The sequence below is a fragment of the Panthera tigris genome, chromosome C1 (assembly GCF_018350195.1).
Source record: "Panthera tigris isolate Pti1 chromosome C1, P.tigris_Pti1_mat1.1, whole genome shotgun sequence".
NCBI lineage: Eukaryota > Metazoa > Chordata > Mammalia > Carnivora > Felidae > Panthera > Panthera tigris.
The window spans coordinates 21,409,442-21,434,409 of record NC_056667.1 but is presented as its reverse complement, the minus strand read 5'-3'; the positions used below and the strand labels follow the sequence as shown (position 1 = coordinate 21,434,409).

The window sequence follows — 24,968 nt, the reverse complement described above, 5'->3', positions numbered from 1 at the left end:
CCCAGTGGTTACTCACAGAATATTAGAGCTGACCACAAGAAACCTTGAGAGGTCATTTTTTAAAAATGTACTTCCCTTATATCCATTAGTGTCCTTGTGACTCTGTGAAACACATATGTAAGTCTTCTGGAAGTAGCCGAGACAGTCTAAGAATCTTAGCTGTGCTAAGTCTTCAGATGGACTAACTGAATCCTTTTTTTTTCCCCTAAATTTGTTTGTTTGTTTAAGTAATCTCTACACCCAGCGTGGGGCTCAAACTCATGACCCTGAGATTAAGAGTTGTGCACTCTTCCAACTGAGCCAGCCAGGTGCCCTGGGACTAACTGAATCCCTAATAATTATCTCACATGAGTCCATCTTCCCTGGAGATAGAGAGCTCTAATCCCAAGGTCAGTGATACCAAAGTTAAGTGTATGCCCATCCTGCCTCATTTGTGAGGAAGCCTCAACATGATTATATGGATCCCTTCCAGGCAGAGCTCTTTGATCCTTATATCAGAGTCTCTAGAGTCCGGTCCAGCCAACCATACATTATCTTTGACACATCTCAGCTCAACAGTTGAAAACCATTCACTATTTTAATCCACCTTCCTGCCTTGACCACTAGTAGAGCAAAGGATTTTCAAAACAATCTAATTTCAAAGATCCGCCAAGTAGCACCAAAGTGAAACCACTGAATAAGCATAATAACCACTGAACCATCTTTCTAATGTTCACCATGCATTATAGGAAAGAAACACGGAAGGAGGTCTGGACAACAGGAATCATCTAGGAGAAAACAGATCTATTTCTAAAGCATGGAAGTGTACCCAAGATTAGCATACTTTACAGGGACAACAATGCTCATGAGAATTGAAATTAGGAAACACAAAAGAGAAATAAGGGGAAAGTGTTACTAAAAAACACAGTGGGTTTTCAGGTGGTTTCCTACCCCCTACCATCGGCCGAAGTGGGTGTCTGCACCACACTTGTCTGCTGTCCTGGCACCGGAGCTCTTGCACTGCTGATAAGAAGATCAAATTTGGTGCTTCTGCAGGTATTGGAGCAAACCTTGTCGTGTTGGTAAAAATCAATCTGTCCGGAGTCCATCATTTTCCTGTGCAAAGGGAGACAAGAAGTATCAGTTCAGCCTGCACTTCATCTAGATGGAACTAGGCCTCTGGGACAAAGAGGGACAAAGTTGCTGAGTCTACTCTATAGATTAGCATTAAGTCATTAGGTTGCAAAAATTCTAATTGGGATTATAATTTTCATTGGTCCCACCCACATTCCTAGTCTGCTCATTATGAGTATTCTCTCATTTCCCATTATCACCAAGCTTTAGGTCCACACTCCTGACAACAGCCGAGTTTCCCCATAGAATCTCATTGAAACCAAACCCAAAAGGGAAAAGACTAGTTCATATCCCAGCACAACTGAGAAATGCTACAGGGGAATAAGAATTTTGTGATGAGATTCTGATGTATTAGTATTCCTAGACCAGCAAGATCTGTTGCTACTTTTGGAGACATAAAACTTCAGCAATTACTTTCCTTAAAAAAAAAGGTAGCAACTCTCCTATAAACACAGAGCAAAGATGGATAGCAACTCCCCTATAAATACAGAGCAAAGTTGATTATACTAAACCCTACTATAAATTGCCCTTATAACTGGATTCACAAGAGATTGTTATTATAGGCTATGAACAAACCCATGGGGTATTTTAATTATAGTATACTCTATGTTATAACATGACTTGGCTTTCACTAAAGATCTTTCAAGCATTCTAATTCCTTTTTACATTTGGGGAAAGTTGGCATGTGCTTGTTTTTTTGGGCAAAAAAGAACCGGCCAAGAACAACAAAAATAAAAGTTAAAAGTATTCCTTCCCAATTTCCTTCAACCACTGATTTCTGCATACAAATCATCTGTAATGAAAAATTTTTTAATGTGTCTCTATTAAAATAATATTTGAAGAAAAAATTAACATTTTCTGTGGAAAATACAGAAAACTATAAAGAAAACAACTGCCATTTAAAGAATCCAACAACACAGAGATAACTAACATTTTGGCATATTTTCTTCTACTAAAGTTTACATACATAGGTGTCTAGGTTTTTTTGTTTTTGTTTTTATTGAGAGAGAGAGTAAGCATGCATGTGAGCAGGGAAAGGGTAGAGAGGGAGAGAGAGAGAACCTCAAGCAGTCTCCACACTGTCAGCAGGGAGCCCCACCTGGGGCTTGATCCCATGAACTGAGATCATGACCTGAGCCGAAATCAAGAGTCAGACGTTTGACCGACTGAGCGTCCCCATACGTGTGTTTTTTAACACAACTAAAATCACATTAATTGTGATTAAACACACATATGTGTCATCACATTGTTTAATCAATTGCGTGTGTGTGTAGACACACACATACACACACACACACTTTTTTAAGTAATCTCTACACCCAGGGTGGGGCTTGAACTCACAACCCTGAGATCAAGAGTCACAGGTTCCACTGACTGAGCCAGCCAGGTGCCCCCAATGCTATGTTTTGTTTTCTTTCTTTCATTACATCATAAGCAGTTTTCCATGTAAAAACTCTTCAGAAATATTTTATTTTATTTTTTTTTAATTTTTTTTTTAATATTTATTTATTTTTGAGACAGAGAGAGACAGAGCATGAATGGGGGAGGGGCAGAGAGAGAGGGAGACACAGAATCGGAAGCAGGCTCCAGGCTCTAAGCCATCAGCCCGGAGCCCGACGCAGGGCTCGAACTCACGAACCGCGAGATCGTGACCTGAGCCGAAGTCGGACGCTCAACCGACTGAGCCACCCAGGCGCCCCATCTTCAGAAATATTTTAATGACCCAGGGGCACCTGGGTCAGTGGAGCATGGAACTCTTGATCTTGGGGGTTGTGAGTTGGAGCCCCAGGTTGGGTGAGGAGATTACTTAAAAGTAAAATCTTAATTAAGAGGTGCCTAGGGGGCGCCTGGGTGGCTCAGTTGGTTAAACATCTGACTTTGGCTCAGGTCATGATCTCACAGTTTGTGGGTTCAAGCCCCATGTCAGGCTCTGTGTTGACAGCTTGGAGCCTGGAGCCTGGAGCCTGGAGCCTGCTTTGGAGTCTGTGTCTTCCTCTCTCTCTCTGCTCCTCCCCCACTAATGCTCTCTCTCTGTCTCAAAAATAAATAAATATTAAAAAAAAAAAAAAATTAAGAGGTGCCTGGGTGGCTCAGTTGGTTGAGTGGCAGACTCTTGATTTTGGCTCCTGGGGATGGAGCCCCGCACTGGGTTCTGCACTGAGTGCAGAGCCTACTTGGGATTCTCTCTACCTCTGCCCCTTCCCCCACCCCCACTTGCTCACTCGCTCTCAAAAAAAAAAAAAAAAAAAAAAAAAAATTAGGGGCACCTGGGTGGCTCAGTTGGTTAAGCGTCCAACTTTGGCTCAGGTCATGATCTCACAGTTCATGAGTTCAAGGCGCACATCAGGCTCTGTGCTGACAGCTCAGAACCTAGAGCTTGCTTTGGATTCTGTGTCTCCCTCTCTCTCTGCCCCTCCCCTGCTTGAACTCTGTCTCTCTCTCAAAAATAAACGTTAAAAAAATTTTTTTAATTAAATTAAATTTAAAAATAAATAAAATTTTGGGGCACCTGGATGGCTCAGTTGGTTAAGTGCCTGACTTCAGCTCAGGCCATGATTTCATGCTTCGTGAGTTCAAGTCCCACATTGGGCTCTACACCGACAGTGCAAAGCCTGCTTGGGATTCTCTTTCTCCCTTTCCCTCTGCCCCTCCCCCACTCACTCTCTCAAAATAAATAATAAACTTAAAAATAAACAAATAAAGTAAAATCTTTTAAAAAATGACCTCAGGGTGCCTGGGTGGCTCAGTTGGTTAAGCGACTGACTTCGGCTCAAGTCATGATCTCGCAGTTCATGGGTTCGAGCCCTGCATCGGGCTCTGTGCTGACAAATCAGAGCCTGGAACCTGCTTCAGATTCTGCGTCTCCCTCTCTCTCTCTCTCTCTGCCCCTCCCCCACTCGTGTTCTCAGAAATGAACATTAAAAAAATTTTTTTTTAATTACCTCATTTTTTAATGACATCATAATATCTCATAGTATATACTCATATATATTTAGATGAACCACAAGTTTACTTTAGATATACCTTGAATATATATTAAAGCAGACTATAACTTTCAACATAATAAATAACGTTGCAATGAACATTTTTTTAAAATATTTTTGACCTTTATTTATTTTTAGTGACAGAGAGAGACAGAGCATGAGCAGGAGAGGGGCAGACAGAAGGAGACACAGAATCCAAAGCAGGCTCCAGGCTCTGAGCTGTCAGCACAGAGCCCGATGCAGGGCTCGAACGCACAAAGTGTGAGATATGACCTGAGCTGAAGTCGGATGCTCAACCAACTGAGTCACCCATGGGCCCCTGCAATGAACATTTTTATGCCTGAATCTCTACAAGCACTATAGATTTTTCTTAGGACAGATTCCTTAAAAAGAATTAAAGACAGGGGCACCTGGATGGCTCAGTCAGTTAAGTGGCGCCTGGACAGCTCAGTCAGTTGAGTGACCAACTTCAGCTCAGGTCATGATCTCATGGTTCATGAGTTCAAGCTCCGCATTGGGCTCTCTGCTTGTCAGCATAGAGCCCACCCCACTTTGCTTTGGATCCTCTGTCTGTCACACTATCTGCCCCTCCTCCACTCAAGCTCTCTCTCTCAAAAATAAATAAACATTAATTAAAAAAAAAATTAAAGATAAAGAGTAAGATGTTCTCAAAGCTGTTGATACATGTTCTGTGGGGCACTTTCCATTCTTGACCACAATTTAAAATTTCCTATCAGTAAGTGAGTGCTCAAGAATTACCAAATAATGTTAATCTTCACGGGGGGTGGGGGGATTGCAGTAATAAATTTGCTGTATAAAGAGATGGGGGTGATGGTATTACACATCCTTTTTTTGTTTTTTACTTTTTTTTAAATGTTTACTTATTAATTTTGAGAGAGAGGGAGGAGAGACAGAGAGAGCACGCACACGGGGGAGGGGCAGAGAGTAAAGGAGAGAATCCCAAGCAGGCTCCATGCTGTCAGCACAGAGCCCAACAAGGGGCTCAAACTCATGAACTGTGAGATCATGACCTGAGCCGAGATCAAGAGTCCAATGCTTAACTGACTGAGCCACCCAGGTGCTCCTAATTTTATTTTCATGTTTATTTATTTATTTTGAAAGAGAAAAAGAACCTGAATGGGGGCGAGGTAGAGAGAGATAGAGAGAGATTTCAGAAATCTCAAGCAGGCTCTGTGCTGTCAGCGCAGAGCCCAATGTGGGGCTTGAGCTCACCAACCATGAGATCCTGATCTGAGCTCAAATCAAGAGTCAGACACTCAAGTGACTCAGCTACACAGGTGCCCCATTTTTTAAAAATAAGGCTTCATGCCCAGCATGGAGCCCAACATGGGGAGTGAACTCACACACTAAGATCAAGACCTGAGCAGAGATCAAGAATCGGACGCTTAACTGACTGGGCCACCCCGGCATCTCAAGGGCATTACACAGTCTGAAGTTTATTTCTGTGGTTCAATGATGGCAAAGATTGCATTCACTAAGCATGACTGTTACTTATCAACAGCACCCTCCATTTTACCATATTATCCCAGAACTTGTCAGCCTACACTTTTCCATGGTCATCATGCTTCCTCAGCACCAGGCTTAGCTCTGCCTGCCCTTGGTGATCTCAAGTAGGACTGTCATCTACTCCCAAACTTCTCTGTCCAGAAAGGATCCTAACATCCTGACATTAGAAAAAATTTGCCTTAAATGCTGGGAAGAATTAATTTAATTCAATCTTCCTTTTCTTACAGGGATTTTAAGAACAAGCTGGGGTGCCTGGGTGGCTTAGTCGATTGAGCATCCAACTGTTGGTTTCAGTTCAGGTCATTATCTCATGGTTCATGGGTTCAAGCCCCATATCAGGCTTTGTGCTGACAGTGCGGAACTTGCTTAGGATTCTCTCTCTCTCTCTTTTGCTCTCTGCCCCTCCCCTGCTTGTACTCTCTCTGTTTCAAAATACATAAATAAACTTAAAAAAAAATGAAGAACAAACTGATGAAAGTCAATACATGGGTTGCTCAAGCCAATTCTTCAGAGAAATAAAAATTTCAAACTGAAGAGAAAATATGGAATTATCTATATTCTACCATGATTAAGTGCCCCAAAGTCAGTTGAAAGGTATGTGCTTATTTTTTTAAATTTTTTAATTTTTTAAAGTAATCTAGTAAATTAAAAAAACAAACAAACAAACAAAAAGTAATCTCTGTACTCAACGTGAAGCTCTGAGATCAAGAGGTGCACACTCTTCTGACTGAGCCTGCCAGGCACCCTGGTGTGTGCTTGTTAAAAGCTCACCTGAGCATGATTCCACCCAGACGAATGGCTCTCTTCCAGTCCTTTAGGGTAGACTTGCCAGCCAGATGAACAAAATGCTTGGGGCTGATCAACTGATCATTGAACTAAAGGAAAAGGAAAAAATCCAAAATAAATCAAGGTCAACTGACGCAGGCCAAGAGGGAAAGAAAGGTAACTCTACTTGTTACATACGAAAAGTGCCCAGATGGCATCTTAAGTCATAGCCTTGTATCTTCCAGCCTTCTGCCCTGTTGTGCCAGAGAAGATGACCCTTCCCTGGGCATAGTGCCCTGTCTTGGTACAAAGCTACAGAAGACACGAGGATGATCAGAGATTAATATACTGATTAACATCTGAAATCCATTTATGCCCTAAATCAGGTACTTGGGTTCAATGTTGCAAAGGCTGTTTAAATAAACTGAAATAACCTACCGAGCCCTAATGACAAGATTCAAGATATGGTGGAAAGACTAGCATAGAAACCATTATCACTGCAGAGCTTCAAAATTCTGCAATCCTTCATGATTCTAGGATGATACCAAAGGTGGTGGGTGACTACTATCTATGGGTACCGTCGTGACTACCACTAGGGACAGAATAAGCAATTATTTCCACATTGTGCTCTCCTGAAAATTTATTTTTATCAGTGATAAATTTCAATAACCTCTACCATAATGCACCCTTGTGTAAGGCATTTTACACATATTATCTCATTTCATGTGCTAGCAACCTTATAATATGTGTGTGTGTTGTGCGTATGATTATTCGTATTTTAACATACGAGCCTCTGAAATATTAAATAACTTATTCAAGGTCACCTAGCTAGTCAGTCATAGAGATGGGACTTCATTCATTCATTCATTCATTCAACAAATATTTATTGATAAATATACCAAACATCATTCTAGGTGCTGGGGATACACTGATAAACAAGACAAACGAGTTCTCAGCTCTTATAGATCTTGTATTCTGCATGGAACTTGAATCCAAGTCAATTTCCCTCCAAAGTCCTTAATTTTTTCTACCGTGACAGCACGGGACTACAGCCACAAAACTGAAAACACTGATACGGTAGACGAGAGAGAAGAGGTACTGAAACTATACTCTTTGAAAACAAGGGGCCCCAAAACAGGCCCCAGCAAGGAGAAAAGACAATTACCTTGACACATTTCACATTTATTCCTGGACATACAAACTTCTTCCAGAGGAGAATGGCTTTGCTCTCCCCACAAGTTATGGGGTAAGCAATTTCCATATCCTCATTTGCTTCTATAGTGCTTGCATCTGAAAACGGAAAAAAAATATCAATTATTTATTGAACACTTTTCCCCCAAAAGCTTAATTCAAAATCTCTAGTTTCCTGGTTCCTCTAAGGAGCTAACAGTTCACGTTGGCTGGTATTGTTTAGGAATCTTCTGCAAGAAGTTTGGCATACCAGCTTTCTTACCAAGCTCACACTATGTGTCAGACACTGTCCTATGTGCTTCTACATGCTTAATCTTATTTAGTTCTTACAACAATCCTGTGAGGCAGTGATTGTTTCCTATGTAGGCATGTGGGACTTGGAAAGGTGAAGTGACCTTCCCAAGGACACACAGCTAAGAAGTGAGAAAACAGGATTTAAAATCTGGTTTGCCTAATTTCAAAGTTTGTTTGTTTTTTCAGTTTCTTTCCACTGATTGCCTTCCAATCAACACCTGATAAGTCCTCATCAGTAACTTCTCTAATGACAGGATCAACCTTGAGGCTCCAATTTCTTTGTGGAATTTTTGTAGATAAAAAAATGTTTTCAGCACCCTAGCAAATTGATGTTAAACAATCAACTGACAGCCCTAGCATCTTAGTGGTATCTCTAGATGCGCCATCAAATCAATGGCTGCAGCATTGGTGGGGCATACTGGGTATGGGAGGGGGGACATAAGGCATAAAAGGCAACAAATTTCAACCACGGAAGCTAGGGTCAAAGGCGAGAAAGTAACGAAAGACTTACCAATCCCTTCTTCAATTTTGTGAATCGTGTGAGTTTCTACTGCCACGACTGCCGTGTTGTTCTCGGACCCAGGTTCATAAATCCTGTTGTAAAAGTGTCCATCGATAAACAAACTACATAAATCATGAAAAAATTAATATTCACAGCATGGAGTTAAGAAATTTCTTATAATCTATCTCAAAAGGAATAAAATAAATACACTTTACAACACTATGTTAGTGCTTTGACTAGTTCCCCACTGTATTTACATTCCAAGCTGCCGAGGACAGCTTAGCAGCCACTACCATGCACAAGAATCAACAACTTTCCTCACCTCAAAGCCAAGTTCCTCTTGCTACTGTCCTTACATCAGACTTTTCCCTTCCTAAATTTAAACACTTCTGACATAAAATGTTGCTTCAATTATAAGACTAAGTCATATTATAGAATTATCCTAGCAAGATTAAAAAGTAATACTGTTGGACAGTTCAAGACAGGAAGAACCCATTGACCTACTCAAGTTGATGTCCTTTGTTGGAATCTAGACACTTCAGTCTTTTTTAGCACTTCTGCATTTTTCAAAGACTCATAACCAAACTATTGACATGAGCAGAGCCTAGTTAAAAACTATGCCCAAAGTAACTAGCATTAATTAGAGATACCACCTCAGGGAAAGTCTCTAAATGTCTCTACCTTCTAAGAAATGTGCTCAAATAACCTAATAAAATACACTGATGACCTCTGTTTAATTTTTATAATAAACTTAATGCATTAACTATTGCATCTTGTTTGAAAGCACTGCCTGAATAATACCCCTTGTATCAGTGATCACCCACCCCCACGGTGACACCTTTAGCACAGACCTCTCCTCTAAATTTCACACCAGGATATAATTAACTGCTAAATGAATAAATACATTTGGATGTACCACAGGACTTTGTGGAATTCATTATGTCTAAAATAACCAAGTTCTCTTTCCTCTCCCAAACCACTCTTCTATTCTCTATCTTTCTTAATGGCACCTCCTAGCATTCTATAGCCTAAGACAGAAGCCTGGGAATTTTATCAGATTTCTCCCTCCTCCTCCTCCTCACCTCCCACATACTCAGCCACCAAATCCTACCAGATGTATCTCCTTAACACCAGCCAGCTTCCCTGTCTCTTTTTCCACTTCTACTGCCTTAATTTAGGCTGCATCATCTCTAGTCTGAACTAGTCTCCTTGCATCCACCTGATCTTCTATATTCCTACCAGAGTGATCACAGAAATCCCTTCGGAAAACCCTTCAAGAACCCTCTACTTGCTATTATAATAAAGCCCCAAATCCTTAATAGGATATTTAAGTTGCTCTAAGATCTGGCCCCTGGTTTCAGCTCTCCCTAAACCTCACCTTATAATCCAAGCCCCACTCATACCAAATTATTTGTGGTTTTCAGAACTGTCATGTTCTTTTATACCTTCTATCTTTGTTCTTATTTCCTGCTTTCCCCAGAACATGCTTCCCAATCTATTTGTGTATTTGTGGGGTTTTAAAAAAGATTTTATTTATTTATTATTTTAATTTTTATTTATTGTGAGAGATAAGGAGAGCACACATGAGTGGGGAAAGGGGTAGAGAAAATCCCAAGTAGGCTACATACTGTCACCACAGAGCCGACACAGGGCTCGATCCTGTGAGCTGTGAGATCATGACTTGAGCCGAAATCAAGAGTCAGAAGCTCAACTGACTGAGCCACCTAGGTGCCCCAAGATTTTATTTTTAAGTAATCTCTACACCCAACATGGGGCTTGAACTTACAACCCTAAGATCAAGAATTGCATGTTCTACTCACTGAGCCTGCAAGGTGCCCATCTATTTGCTTTGTAGTCAGTAACCTCTATGATGCTTTTCCTTCCATATCAGTCCCTCCAGTATAATCACCTACTTCCTTCTTTTGACCCAACTGTACTTTACTCCTTTGTTACAACACATATAACACTTCATATTATATGTTTGTTTACCTGTCTGCCTTCCCTTGGGCATGGTCTAAGAGGTCCCTGAGAGCAGAGATTATGTCTTATTTACTTATTCAATTTTGTATGTCTACTGTGTCAAATACTAACTGGAACACGACAAAGCACCCAATAAGTGGTTGGTTGGTGAATGAGGATTATGATAAACATGAATAATCACTGCTTCAAATAAGTTCAGTAAACACACTCTAAATTGACCAATATGTGCAAAAATCCTTTTTTTTTTTTCCTTAGGGTGAAATTCTTGGGGTGCCTGAGTAGCTCAGTCAGTTAAGTGGCTGACTCTTGATTTCGGCTCAGGTCATGATTTCATGGTTCATGATTTGGACACCCACATCAGGCTCTGCACTGATGGCATGGAGCCTGCTTGGGATTGTCACTCTCTCCCTCCCTCTGCCTCTTCCCTGCCATGCTCTCTCTCTCTCCCTCAAAATAAATAAACTTAAAAAAAAAAAAAAAGAAATTCTTATTTATACATAATTTCAACAACCAGTGAATTGCACTTGTAGTGGGAAGTAGGGGCACAGTCTATATTTTTATGAGTAAACAAGGTTTTATCGAGAAAAAATTTCTAGGGCACCTGAGTGGCTCAGTTGGTTAAATGTCTAACTCTTGATTTTGGCTCAGGTCATGATCTCACAGTGTGTGAGACTGAGCCCCACATCAGCCTTTGTGCTGACAGCATGGAGCCTGCTTGGGATTCTCTCTCTCTCTCTCTCTCTCTCTCTCTTTCTGTCCCTCCCCATCTTGCTCGCATGCATACACACTCTCTCTCTCAAAATAAACTTTAAAAAAAAAAAGAAAAAGAAAAAATTTCCTAAAGCAACTCAGAATAGTAATGGATTTAGCTTAATTCTCTATATCTACTACAACTATAGTAAAAAATCATAAAATATGTTGAAATGTTAAGGGACTGTAAGATAGTGACATGCCTTGTGAATCACCAAAGGGAGGTAAAATTATGTTTACTAGAGATTTAAAATTAAGTCTGCATCATTGTATTCTAATTCTCTGAAAACCCACATATAGTTAAGTTCTTTTTTTTTTTTTTAATTTTTTAAATGTTTATTTATTATTGAGAGACAGAGACAGAGCACAGGCGGGGGAGGGGCAGAGAGAGAGAGAGGGAGACACAGAATCCAAAGCAGGCTCCAGGCTCCGAGCTGTAAGCACAGAGCACAATGCGGAACTCGAATCCACAAACTGTGAAATCATGACCTGTGCCAAAGTCAGATGCTTAACCAATTGAGCCATGCAGGCGCCCGTATAGTTAAGTTCTTTTTATCCAGAATGTTAAGGGAAGAAATTCTGATTAACTGAACGTTAGATTAAGATTATTACATAAACTAAGTGGTACCTTACTGATTTAAAAGAGCTTATAATATAGGCTTTAAACTTTCTGCTAGAGAGGGAGAGAGGGATCTGAGCATGAAAGGGAAAGTAGGGCCAATACTCTTCAAACTGAACTATTCCAATACATTTGGATTGAATGTCCTCTACAGGAGAAAAAAAAAGCTAGTCAGGACGCTCAGTAAATTTACGTAGTACACTAAAATCACCAGTCCCTGGTGATGTTAAAAACTATTATGAATCCATACAAAACAGATGAACATAAGGGAAGGGAAGCAAAAATAATATAAAAACAGGGAGGGGGACAAAACATAAAAGAGTCTTAAATATGGAGAATAAACTGAGGGTTACTGGAGGGGTTGTGGGAGGGGGGATGGGCTAAATGGGTAAGGGGCACTAAGGACTCTACTCCTGAAATCATTGTTGCACTATATGCTAACTTGGATGTAAATTAAAAAATTAAATTAAATTAAAAAAAAAAACTATTATGAATCCAAAATGAATTGGACAGCCAAGAACAATGAAGGAATCATAGTACCTTCACTCCCCTTGATAACTTTTTTTTTTAAACTAAGCTCTATGCCCAACGTGGGGCTTGAACTCACAACCCTGAGACCAAGAACTATGTGCTCTACCAACTGTGCCAGCCAGGTACCCCCTGCTCCCACAACTTTTTGAGTGTAAGAAATTATATTTGAAAAAGTTAATAGCCATTTTATTTTTTTTAGAGAAAGCACATGCTGAACAAATCTTCTATGCTGAAAATCTCCTAGGATTAAAAGCCTTCTAGATACCTTAGTATCTATATTAAAAAAATAATAATAGAGTTAAATATGGACATATTTTAAAGCCAATCTAGTGTTATTATGAAAGTGTCATAAAAAAAAGTGTCATCTTATTCAGTATGTCAGATTCTATGTATTTATATCAAGAGAACATTACCAGACACTCTACTTTTGCTTGATAATGTATTCCTGGAAACATGTATATAATGCATACTTGAAAAAGTATAAAATATCATATATGTAAAAGTTAAAAAAGACATACAAGAGGAGTTCTATATACTGAAATCTAAAAATATTTATAGAGGGGTGCCTGGGTGGCTCAGTCAATTAGGTAACCAATTTTGGCTCAGGTCATGATCTTGCAGTTCGAAAGTTCGAGCCCTGTATTGGGCTCTGTGCTGACAGCTCAGAGCTCAGAGTCTGTCTGAGATTCTGTGTCTCCCTCTCTCTCTACCCTTCCCCAGCTTGCGCTCTGCCTCTCTCTCTCAAAAATAAACAGTAAAAAACATTTATAGAAAATCTCTATTTTTTGCCTTTTGAATATCTTTTCCAATTTATTCCCAGCAATTCATACATGTTCTTTGATCGTTTCTTTCCCTCATGGTTGAATCTGTAGCCAATCAGGTTATGTGTGACTGAGGCTAAAGACCTCATGATCTCTATCTTTGTCTCAACAGTATTAAATTGATGAGGCTTATACCTTTTTTTTGGGTGGGGAGTATAGCTGACATATAGTATTACACTAGTTTCACTGTGTACAACAAAATGGATTCGACAAATTTATACATTATGCTGCCTGCCACAAATGTACCTACCATCTGTCCGTATACATCCCTGTTACAATTATCACTGACTATATTCCTTAATGCGGTCCCTTTTATAATGTGACTTATTCGTTCCCTAGTGGAAACCTCTATTTCACACCTGCACTTCTTATCACTAGTATCAACATTTCTGTTCTCTGCTAAAATGCAACAAAATATCCAAATAATTAAAAAACACAGGGCCCCTGGCTGACTCAATCCGTAGAACCTAGGACTCTCAATCTTGGGGTTGTGAGTTCAAGCCCCACATTGGGCTCAGAGATTACTTAAAAATAAATTAATTTTAAAAAATATAACTAAAGAAATCAATTAAACATTGATTGGCAGGCATGTCAAAATGCAGAACCTGAAAATGTAGCACTAGCTTATATGGTAAATTCAGTGTAAACAGTAGGTTGGGGGGGGGGGCGCGCCTGGGTGGCTCAGTCGGTTGAGTATCCGACCAACTTCAGCTCAGTTCATGATCTCGCAGCTTCTGAGTTCGAGCCCCGCGTCAGGCTCTGTGTTGACAGCTCGGAGCCTGGAGCCTGCTTCAGATTCTGTGCCTCCCTCTCTCTCTGCCCCAACCCACTCGCATTCTGTCTCTGTCTGTCTCAAAAAAAAATAAACATTTTTAAAAAATTAAAACAAAACAAAACAAAAAAAAAAACCCAGTAGGTTGGGGAGTCCATATGTAGTACAAAGATGTCTAATCAGGCAACGAGAATTTTCCCGAAAAGACAATGCCATTTGGAAAATTAAAAAAGACATATACACACACAAAATAAGTGGAACTAATCTTCAAAATAATTAAGTCTCTAAGTAGCTGAGAAGCATTTTCTGTCTCCAGAAGGGATAGGAAAGCGACAACTGGAGCACTTTAGAAAAGATAGAAGAAACAATGATTCCAGGAGAAAATAAAGCTGCCATGCACAAAAGAATCTTCCTCATGTTACCGTTCCTCAAAGGGTAACAACTACAAGTATGTGTGTGTATGTAACAAATGAAATCCCAAACAAGTGATTTGGAATAAGTATGCATAATCTTTTGGTGCCACTTAATTGATTAAAATTTTTAATCACTTTCTCCATTATATGTCAATACTTATTATTATTATTTAAAGATTTTATTTTTTTAAGTAAGCTCTACTCCCAAAGCGGGGCTTGGACTCACAACCCTGACATAAAGAGTCACATGCTCCACTTACTAAGCCAGCCAGGTGCCCCTGTCAGTAATTATTTATATCAACTTTCCCTTACAGATCTTAGAATATTTCCTTCAATATTCAGAAATGTCAGCAAACTATGGATATATATATATATATTTTTTTTTTTTAATGTTTATTTTTGAAAGAGAGAGAGAGAGGGAAAGAGAGAGAGTGCATGCTAGTGGGGGAGGGGCAGAGAGAGAGGGAAACAGAGGATTCAAAGCAGGCTGTTTGCTGACAGCAGAAAGCCCAATGCAGGACTAGAACTCATGAACCTCAAGACTATGACCTGAGCCTAAGCCAGACGCTTAACTGACTGGGTCACCCAGGCACCTGATGAAATTTCTTACACTAAAAAGTTTTTTATGTTACCAAGAGAGAGGTTAACTATCTTTCTCCAGAAGTATTTAAGACAAGGTACATTACTTAGTAGATTGGGATTGGATTATGTGTTTGCCCAAGAACATTTCTTTTTCTTTTTGTAAGTAATCTCTACACCCAACATTGGGCTTGAACTCAAGACCCTGAGATCAAGAGTGGCACACGCCACTGACTGAGCTGGCTAGGCACCCCAAGAACATTTCTAATCCTATGAAGAATGTTTTATACATTCCTCAAGATAAAATAACTCTCTCTCCCTTCTCTCTGTAGATCTAATTCTTATTTAACCTTCAAGACCATTTAAAAATCTTATCTCTTCTTTCAAATTCATAGTGATCCTCTGAATTCAAGCTACTTTCTAACCATGACACTCAGCACTTCTTAGATTTTGCCATGTAAGTGACCTCTTTATTTACATATATGTATTTTTGGTTTGTACAACTAGACTGCAAGCTCTATGATGGTGGGAACCATGTGCTATATTTCTTCCAACACTTTGTAATATATCGTATAATAGTAGGTGGTCGATAAGTATTATTTGATTAACTAAGCTTGATTAATCTGTCCATCCTTTAGGGTCCAGATCCCTTCTGGTAGGAAAAGTTTGCAGTTGCCTTGCCTAATCTCCTCTGACTCTAACTACACTGTCTTTCGGTAAACATGTATCAAGTCCCTATGCTAAACTGTGTGGATAAATAAGAAGAGGGAGCTATGTAACTTACCCTCAAAGAGCTTACAGTGGAGAAGAGGGAGAGAGACAAAGACACAGTTTACTGTTGTAATAAGTATTAAAATAACAAATAGAGCACACGATACATTATAAATACGTTCTGAAAGATTGATGCTAAATGTTCCATTGTGCTAAGCAACCATAAAGTTAAAATTTCCCCACTCTTTAAACCTCCCAAATTTTTCAGACTACCCAAATCTTTGGTTACTTACCCTTGCTGCACAGGCTGTAACTGCAAGATCACTTGGGTTTTAGTGTCTTCAGGGTTCTCCCCTTCATTTCCTTCAGTGGGAACCACAACCACATCCCCCACTGGAACACTTACTTCTGCATTAGCCATCTTTCACATGAAGTCAGATAGCTGGGCTGTTGTCAGAAACAAGAAGCATCAGTGACTGTCTGGTTTTGAAAAGATAGCAACCCTAGGAAAGGAACATCAGGATAATTAAGACTACCCATTCTAAGATCAGGGTCCTCTGAAAAGGATGGGAACTGTGAGAAGGGGCTGACAGGCTCTGATCTTTCCAGACGTACTTTCGTACTCACTTACTGATTTAGGTTTTCTTAGTATATGTGATTCACCCAGTGCTGTGCTGGAGCCTGCTCCTGAGAACCAATTGTGCACATCTCTTCCCAAATCTGAGTTTAGTGACAGCAAGTTGGTAGCTTGAAATCAGTGATGCTGGGAGTACATACACCACAGAAATTGGCAAGCACTACAAATCAGGGTTTGTTTGTTTTTTTTTCTGGAGAATTGATTTATAGCACACCACTAGTTCCAACCCCATCAGTAAACTCCTAAAAAGTTAGAAATCACCTTTTCTCTGCAACCAGCCATTGTGCTTCACCAAGCACTCTGTACTTTGTGAGCACTTCATAAGTATCTGCTAACTGAAACTGTACAGGAAGAAAAATGACTTGCATTGTGTGGTTGTTTAATAAATACTGAATCCAACTGTATGACCTCTAGAAGTTTCTTACTACCTCTTTGCCTCATACTGAATGACGAGATGATCTTGCTTGACATCTCCCTTGCAGACTTGTTGGGGAAACCAGTGTCCAACACCATGTGCTCCTCAACTCTAACATAACTCAAAGCATCATCCCAATTTTTTTTAAGTTTATTTATTTTTGAGATAGAGAAAGTAGGGGAGGGGCAGAGAGGAAGAGAGAAAGAATCTTAAACAGGCTCCTCAATGTCAGCACGATGTGGAGCTCAATCTCACAAACTGTGAGATCATGACCTGTGCAGACCATGACCTGAGCCAAAAATCAAGGGACAGCCGCTTAACCGACCGAGCCACCCAGGCGTCCCAGCATCATCCCAATTTTAATGAAAACTCAGAGGGCCCCAGAATATTCTGCAGTAGTTAGTCCTCACAGTTGTAAAGAAGGGAGTCACTAAAAAGAGTACAGGTAAGAGCACTGTGTTTACTTTCACGTGTAGGGACACGGTGGACACACATTTGAATATGTGACTGATAATCAGACAACTGAATCCACATCGTGGCTCATATTTGCCTATAATATGCATACTTAAGCACAGCAAGCAAAGTCTCCCTCATTTGGCCCCAAAATATTCTTCCCGTTTTATCTGCAACTGTAATTCCCTGAGAATCTGAAGTGCCAGCCAACCCAGCCTCTGCCCGTGCTCTGAACAGACAACATGTACCTCCAGGATTTTAGACCTTTGTTATTCCTTAAGCCCAAACTCTCTTCTCCCTCATCTCAGTCTCCCTTCAAGGCCCAGTTCAAAGCCCGCTCCTCCACAGAGGCCCTGCCAAGCCATTTTCTTTCCTACAGTCCCCCAACACTTCACATGTAGCTTTCCTCTAGTGGTTATCACACTGTGCTCTGTATTGTCGTTAACTGAACAGACCTCTATCTCCATAACTGCACTATACTCTCTATGAGGGCTGGTGCTGCTTCTCTAAACAGCTGGTCTCCACAGCCCTGATCATCATGGCACTGACATGTTGGTTCAATCAATTTTTGTTTGTATATAATCTAGTTAAAATTGCTCGTAGCAGACTTATGCTTCTGCCTTTTGTGATTCTCACATTCAAAAAATTCCTGAATTCTCTACCACCTGTACCCAAAAACCTCTTATAATTTATCTTGTAAGCACCTTAAACTGAACTCACGTTCTCTCACAAACCTGCTCTTGTTTCCCTCCTCAGTAAATGGCACTATCCTCCACCCATTTTCTCAAGCCAGAAACTAAGGAGTTATTTTTCATTCTTCTCTTTATAAAATCTAATCAACTACCAAATCCTATCCATTCTATCATCTATATTTCTCTTTTAACCATCCCCCATTCTCCATCTGTGCTGCCACCATATTCTGAGCCACACACTACCACTTGAATTTTTGCAGCTGCTTCGCATCAGTATCCTTATCTCTGATCTTGCTCTCCACTCTATGATCTACAGAGCAGACAAAGTGATCTTACTAAAGGCCACAAGCCATTTCCCCATTTCAGAATCCTTCAGAGGATTCCCTTTGCTATTAAAGTACAAGCATCTTAACAGTGCTTATAGAATCCTCCAAATCTGTCCCATCTACGCTGCTAACCTCATTTCTCATAGTTCTTCCTCTCACATTGTGGTCTCCTGTCATTGAATTTTTTTTTTTTTTTAATGTTTATTTGTTTTTGAGAGAGAGAGACAGAGTGCAAGTGGGGGAGAGGAAGACACAGAATCCAAAGCAGGCTCCAGGCTCTGAGCTGTTTGCTAGCACAGAGCCCGACGCGGGGCTCGAACCCATGAACTGCAAGATCATGACCTGAGCCGAAGTTGAACACTCAACTGACTGAGCAGATGCCCCCCCACACACACTTTTTTTTTTCAATTTCTCAAACATGCCATATTTCCTCACCTGAGCCTTCACGCTTGTTTCCTCTACCTAGAATTCTCTTTCCCTTCCTTTTTGGCTAGTCACTGCTAAACTTTTATAACTTATTTAAAACATTACTTCCTGGGGCACCCGGCTGGCTCAGTTGCTAGAGCAAGAGACTCCGGATGTCAGAATCGTGAGTTCAAGCCCCACATTGAGTTTACTTTAAATAAATAAATAACTTCCTTAGGGAGGCCTGTGACTTCCTTGACTAGATGTGAGATTGTGTTCTTAGTACCTACAGCACCCCTGTCATAACCATCATCCCACTTTGTCAACCTCTCCCCACCAGACTATATCCTGGGAGAGCAAGGATTGCCTTTGTTTTTCAACGGCTCCCCTACTCTTAGCTCAGTACCCATGACACAGGAGTACAATAACCAGTTTTCAAATATCAGACTACTATTTACAAAACTGTCTACTTTGGATATGAAAAGGGAGAGTACCTGCTCTTCAGGAACTAAACAAGGGAAAGAGATGCATACTAGAGAAAAAAATTAATTGTAAGATATTACAGTACACTATCTGAACTTCTATAATTTAAAGGTTTAAAACTAGGGATAAAAAACAGAATCAATGAGGGGCGCCTGGGTGGCTCAGTTGGTTAGGCACCCCACTTCGGCTCAGGTCGTGATCTTGCAGTTCGTGGGTTCGAGTCCCGCATCAGGTTCTGTGCTGACAGCTCAGAGCCTGGACCCTGTTTCAGATTCTGTATCTCCCTCTCTCTCTGCCTCTCCCCTGCTCACACACTGTCTCTCTCTGTCTCAAAAATAAATAAACATTAAAAAAACTGTTTTAAAACAAAATCAATGGACTGGTTCAGCTGGCTGCCAACAGTAGAATCATAACAATTAGGACCTTAGAGTCTAGAAAAAGACAAAAAGGGATACAATGAGGCATAACAAATGCTATCAAATCCTACAATAATTGAACCAATAGGTATCTTCAGATTTTGAACCATTAAAATGTAGCTTGGGAGTGCCTGGGTAGCTCAGTCAGTTGAACATCCGACTCTTAATTTTGACTCAGGTCATGATCCCAGGGTCTTGGGATCAAGCTTGGAACTTGATCTGCAACAGCACAGAGCCTCCTTAAGATTCTCTGTCTCCCTCTGCTTCTCCCTCTAAATAAGTAAATAAATAAATAAATAAATAAATAAAGCTTGAATTAAAATAATCACAGCTAACATTTGTTGGACATTTATTGTCAAGCACTATTCTGTTATTATTACATATTTAATGAATTTAAAAGATATAATACTTTAGCATGTAACAAACTTGTGAAATTATTATTCTAAAACAGTGTTTTAGGGGTGCCTGGGTGGCTCATTCAGTTGACCGTCCAACTTCAGCTCAGGTCATAGTCTCGCAGTTCGTGGGTTCAAGCCCCGCGTCGGGCTCTGTGCTAACAAACAGCTCAGAGACTGGAGCCTGTTTCGGATTCTGTGTCTCCCTCTCTCTCTCTCCCCCTCCCCTGCTCATGCTCTGCCTCTCTCTGTCTCTCAAAAATAAACAAATGTCAAAAAAAAAAAAAAATTAAAACAGTGGTTTAAAAATTTTTAAGTAGCTTAAGTAAATAAATGGGTTAGAGGAGGAGAATTAGAAGGATGCTTCTAGGGGCGCCTGGGTGGCGCAGTCGGTTGAGCGTCCGACTTCAGCCAGGTCACGATCTCGCGGTCCGTGAGTTCGAGCCCCGCGTCAGGCTCTGGGCTGATGGCTCGGAGCCTGGAGCCTGTTTCCGATTCTGTGTCTCCCTCTCTCTCTGCCCCTCCCCCGTTCATGCTCTGTCTCTCTCTCTGTCCCAAAAATAAATAAAAAACGTTGAAAAAAAATTTAAAAAGAAAAAAAAAAAAAAGAAGGATGCTTCTAGTTTTAACCTTCTACCCTAAGGTTGAGTCCTCTCTACAATACTCTGAATAAGTGGTTAACTAACTACTTGATTAATACTTTCCTCAATAGGAACTCATATTTTACTCCTTAGCTCTCCTACTCCTTAGAACCCAAGAGGAATGTTCTCTAACCTTCTGAGTTTATCCGAGAAGATAATTACAATCATCCACAATAGGTCTCTCAGTGTCAGTAAGAGACACAGGTCTGATCCAACATGGCAACTCTTACATTCTTTAGAGAAGCAAGTTTAGGTTGAATATATCTCCTTACCCTAAATACCACATTCTTAACAAGTAACCTGAAACCAGACTCTACAGACTACACTAGCTAACTGAAAGGTCATCTCTTTGAGGTGAGTATGAACTGAAAAGTGGCTCTTGTTTATAGCAACAAAAACTCCTGAGGCAAGATGACTGAGCTGCTCCTTTGGGTATTTCATGGAAGGGGCCTTAGAGTATTCACTGTGTAATCACACGACACTGTAATTCTAGGGGAACACACATAAAGGAAAGATGTCACATCCACGTGAAAAGAATTATTTTGTAGTTCTTTTCAAAGACAAAAAAAGACACCTTGATCAAGAGTAAGCACATGACCATTGACATAACTATTGGAAAACTAAACAAATGACATCTGACCTACTCGAGATTAAATTCATTTTTTGTGTTCTGAAAACAAAGGTTTCTTTTTTTTTTTTTTTTTTTTTTTTTTTAAAGTAATCTCTATACCCAGCCCAGGGCTCAACCTCATGACCCCGAGACCAAGAGCTCCACGCTCCATCGACTAAGCCAGCCAGGCACCCCTGAAAACTAACGTTTAAAACGTGGCAAAATCATGAGTGTCACATGATTGCAGGGACATCGGAGTTGATAGTGGAAAAAGTAAAAGAAATAGATACCCTGAAACTTTCTAACCCCAGAATGTATTTATTCCATACTGTATTATAATTTTTGTAGATTGTGTAGTCTATTAAGAAATTCCCAAGTTATAATAAATTATATAATCATCAATATAATCAATAAAATTAAAACTTTATTATTACTTGAGGCCAAAACTCCTTGATTTTTTTCCTTCTTTATTCCTTCTCACGCATTCGGTAGGTGATCCAGGGTGCTATCAAATGTAATAAAGCCGACAAGAAGGCTACACAGGACCACTGTGAGGGACAGAGCCAAAGCAAATGAAGTTTGGGACAGGTCACATTTTGAAGACTACTATATACGTGTTTGGGGAAGCGATGGGACAAAGGGTTCTTTGAAGCGTCATCACACTAGACTCTAGGGGACTTCTGCCTAGGACAAGAGCAATTTAGGGCCCAAGCTAACCCAATGAAGTTGAGTACAAATTAGCTACTTGATATAGGTTTGTTGAGGTAAATATGAATGGTTGACTCATGACTAATGAAAAAAGTCATCAAGTCAGTGTATACTAAGTATATATTAAATATCCATAATTGATAAAAGGCTTACGAATTAGGGAAGACAGTCCAAACATTTAATGAAAAGGTCCTCCAAAAGCACTTCGGTAACATTACCAGAGGCAAGGGGGAAGAGTCCCTCTGAGAGTCTAGAACGATCTGATCCTCCCTTTCCCCAATCCCTAGGTTGAGGAAACCCAGTTCTTGGTTCTCCTAAATAGACACCAAACAAGGCCCTTTCTGTGTCTGTTAGGAAGTGCTTTTGACATTTCTCTCATCTTAAGAGAATTCAGACCTCCTCCTGTTCCTTGGACGGTCAAGCCCTGCACCGCCCCCGCCCCCCCATCCCTACTAGGTCAAGGCTTGACACGCCTTAGTCTGGTCTGGTGGATCATCACTCTCCAGGACTCTCAGGTAAGATTCTGCTCTCACCGTTCCTGCCCCTCAATTAGGAGGCAGCTGGCCAATTCCCCTGTCATTTCTGAAAGTAGAAATGTCATTTCTTCCCCTCAATTATCTTCTCTCCGGTCCTCCAAAACACGGGTTTTCCCACCCCCTGACATCCCAGACTGTTCCGTTCTCTACCTATATACTTCAGAAGACCCTCAGTCTCTCATTCCCTCACAGGTTTGGACCCTTCCCCTTCCTACTTGAGGAGGCTGAGGCGTCTTCCTACCGCCCCCTCATCTCCGGAAAGGCAGGGGCCTGTTCACTTTCCCCTGGAGCTCTTCTTCCTCGTCCCCTGCTCACACTACCCATACTGTCACCACGCCTTCGGAACAGCACCTGCCTCTTTTCCCCTGGACTGAAAGGCCGAGGCCTCTAATGCGCCCCTCGGGTGAAACTCGGGCCTCCTTCCCTCCGCAGAACCCACTCTCCGCTCTTTCTCCCCCGCCAAGCTTCCAAGGGTCTCCTCCCGGGCGGGCGTGCAGGCTTCCTTCACCTTTCGTACCCACCCCCTACTTCCCCCCACCTCCCCCACCCCACCCCCGGCCAAGCGCGACCCAGGCCCCTCCCAAGCTCTGTATCCAAGGGCCAGCTGCTCCCCAGGCCCCGCCTCTAGGGATACCCCGGGATCCCCGGACCCCTCGTCGGGGTCCTGGGCGTCCGGGCCTCTCAGTCCGGAGTCGCTCCGGCCCCTCTGGGCCCCTCAGCCTAGGACTTCCGGGGCCCTCGGTCCGGGGGCGCTGGGCCCCCCCAGCGCCCCGCTCGCCGGCGCCCGCCGCCCTCGGCCAGGGGCCGAGCCCGGGCGGCGCGGCCGGCCGCGCTGGGGGCGGCCCGGCTGCTCGGGCGGACCCAGCGGCAGCGTCCCCCCACCCCCCCGCGGCGCCGCGACGTCCGCTCGCTCCCCGGCGGCGGCGGCGGCACGCACAGGGCGTGGGGAGGCGCCCGCGGAGGCAGCAGCCCCCCGCCCCCTGCGCGCCCGCCCGCCCTCGCCGGCCGCCGCGCGGCCCCCGCGCCCGCCCCCCCGCCCCCACCCCACCCCGCGCCCGCGCCCGCGCGCCCACCCCTCCCCCTCCTCACCGTCTCCGTCGGGCGGGCGGGCGGCGAGCGGCCAGGGCGGGCGGGCGACGGAGCATGCGCAGAGGCCGCCACGGCCGCTACTGCCACCGCCGCCGCCAGGCCGAGCTTCAACACTTCCGGCCGCCGCCGCCGGCGAGCTGGCGCCTTAAAGGGGACGCGTCCTTATTGCGGGCCCCGCGGAGGAGGAATCTCAGCCGGAGGAATTTGAATGAACCTTTACCTGAGAAGGGGTCTTTTGCTCTGGAGAGTCAGTATTGGGAAGGGCTCTGGGGACTCTAATAACTCTTCTTCCCCAACGTCAAGGTGAGGAAAAGGAGGTCTAAATTAAAGGTTCATCTCATCCGCAATCAGGGGCAAAGGCAGGTCTCTCGACTCCTCTGGAGGACTGCCCATTTCACCTCCCCAAATCCAGTTTTATTACAGACCTTCAGAAGTAATGCCCCACTATCAATTCGGAATCAAAGATCTGGTTGAGTATAGAGTCAGTAACTGGTCACGAGTCCTTGAGCAAGCTGCTTGCATTCTCTGACCCACGCATTTGCCAAGCCTTGCCTGGTAGTGAGGTTATGGATTCAAGTCTTAACTTCTTTAGGGGTATTATTAACAGCTCCAAACCTGCATTTCGCGTAAGGTATAAGGTTGTCGTGAGTGTTAAGAGGTGATACTTGAAAAGTGCTTAGGAAATTTCTAGGAGCCAGTAACAGTAATTAGCAAGTATTAAAACCTTTCTATATGGCCAAGCGTTGGGGAAGATGCTTTTGTCTCCTATAATGTTCCCAGCGACCCTACTAAGTAGCTTCTTTTCACTCCCGTTTTACAGATAAAACAAAACGGGGGTAAGAGAATTAGTTAATTCCTCAAGGTCACATAACCTTAAATGGCATAGGCAGGGTCTCAATTCAGGCCCTTCATTCTCCAGAGCCCATGGTTGTAACCGCTGAGATGGTTCCTCTTATTAGGAACAAATGAGGTGGTGGTATGGGCGCTTTTTTTTAAGGGGGTAGGAGAATTGATTCCCCGTCTTGCCTCCTCCTGTCATGTCCCCTCCACCACCAGGAAGAGGTGACAGGAAGTCTTACAAGTTCTTGATTCAAGGACAGGTAAGAATGCCCAGGGGTCAACGATAGAACTGAATTTGGGGGCTCAGGGATGTTGACCAAGTCTCACCTCTCTCTTTTTTTAAAAAACGTTTATTTATTTATTTTGAGAGAGAGAGAGAGAAAGACAGAGAGCCTGAGTGGGGGAGGGGCAGAGAGGGAGAGAGAGACTCTGTCAGTGCAGAGCCCCACTCAGGGCTCAGTCTCACCAATGGTGAGATCATGACCTGAGCCAAATCAAGAGTCAGATGCTCAACCCACTAAGCCACCCAGGCGCCCCAAGTCTCACCTCTCTTAAGCCTTGGTTTACTCTTCTGTAAAATAGAGATGATTTTCCCACTGTGCCAACCTCTCAGGGCTGTTTCCAATATCAAAATAAGGAGACTTAGTGCCCACATTGGTATCTGTTCTTATGATCAAGGACTTACACATTATCAGATGATTTTGAATATAATGGGGGCTGGTCATGACTGGAGTCTGGACCTATGTGAACTATTCCATAGTGGGACCATC

The 24,968-nt window shown here is 42.2% G+C and overlaps 1 protein-coding gene across 5 annotated transcripts in view; it reads right to left on the bottom strand.

The window, feature by feature from the left end:
• Positions 1–23,465, bottom strand: part of GMEB1 (glucocorticoid modulatory element binding protein 1) — a 35,933-nt gene extending 12,468 nt beyond the window's left edge. Inside the window, exons 1-7 of one of the 5 annotated variants that reach the window (XM_007097901.3) lie at positions 22,420–22,777; positions 21,460–21,573; positions 15,846–15,999; positions 8,386–8,498; positions 7,555–7,679; positions 6,396–6,499; positions 938–1,095 (exon numbers count right to left, since the gene is read on the bottom strand). In XM_007097901.3, the coding sequence (XP_007097963.1) occupies positions 938–1,095; positions 6,396–6,499; positions 7,555–7,679; positions 8,386–8,498; positions 15,846–15,973 (628 nt within the window). In that variant the 5' untranslated portion in view covers positions 15,974–15,999; positions 21,460–21,573; positions 22,420–22,777. Of the gene's footprint in view, positions 1–937; positions 1,096–6,395; positions 6,500–7,554; positions 7,680–8,385; positions 8,499–15,845; positions 16,000–21,459; positions 22,167–22,419; positions 22,778–23,358 lie in introns of those variants that run through there. The other 4 variants (XM_042996167.1, XM_042996166.1, XM_007097899.3 and 1 more) reach the window with 4 other exon arrangements.
• Between the last annotated feature and the right edge of the window lie 1,503 nt (positions 23,466–24,968).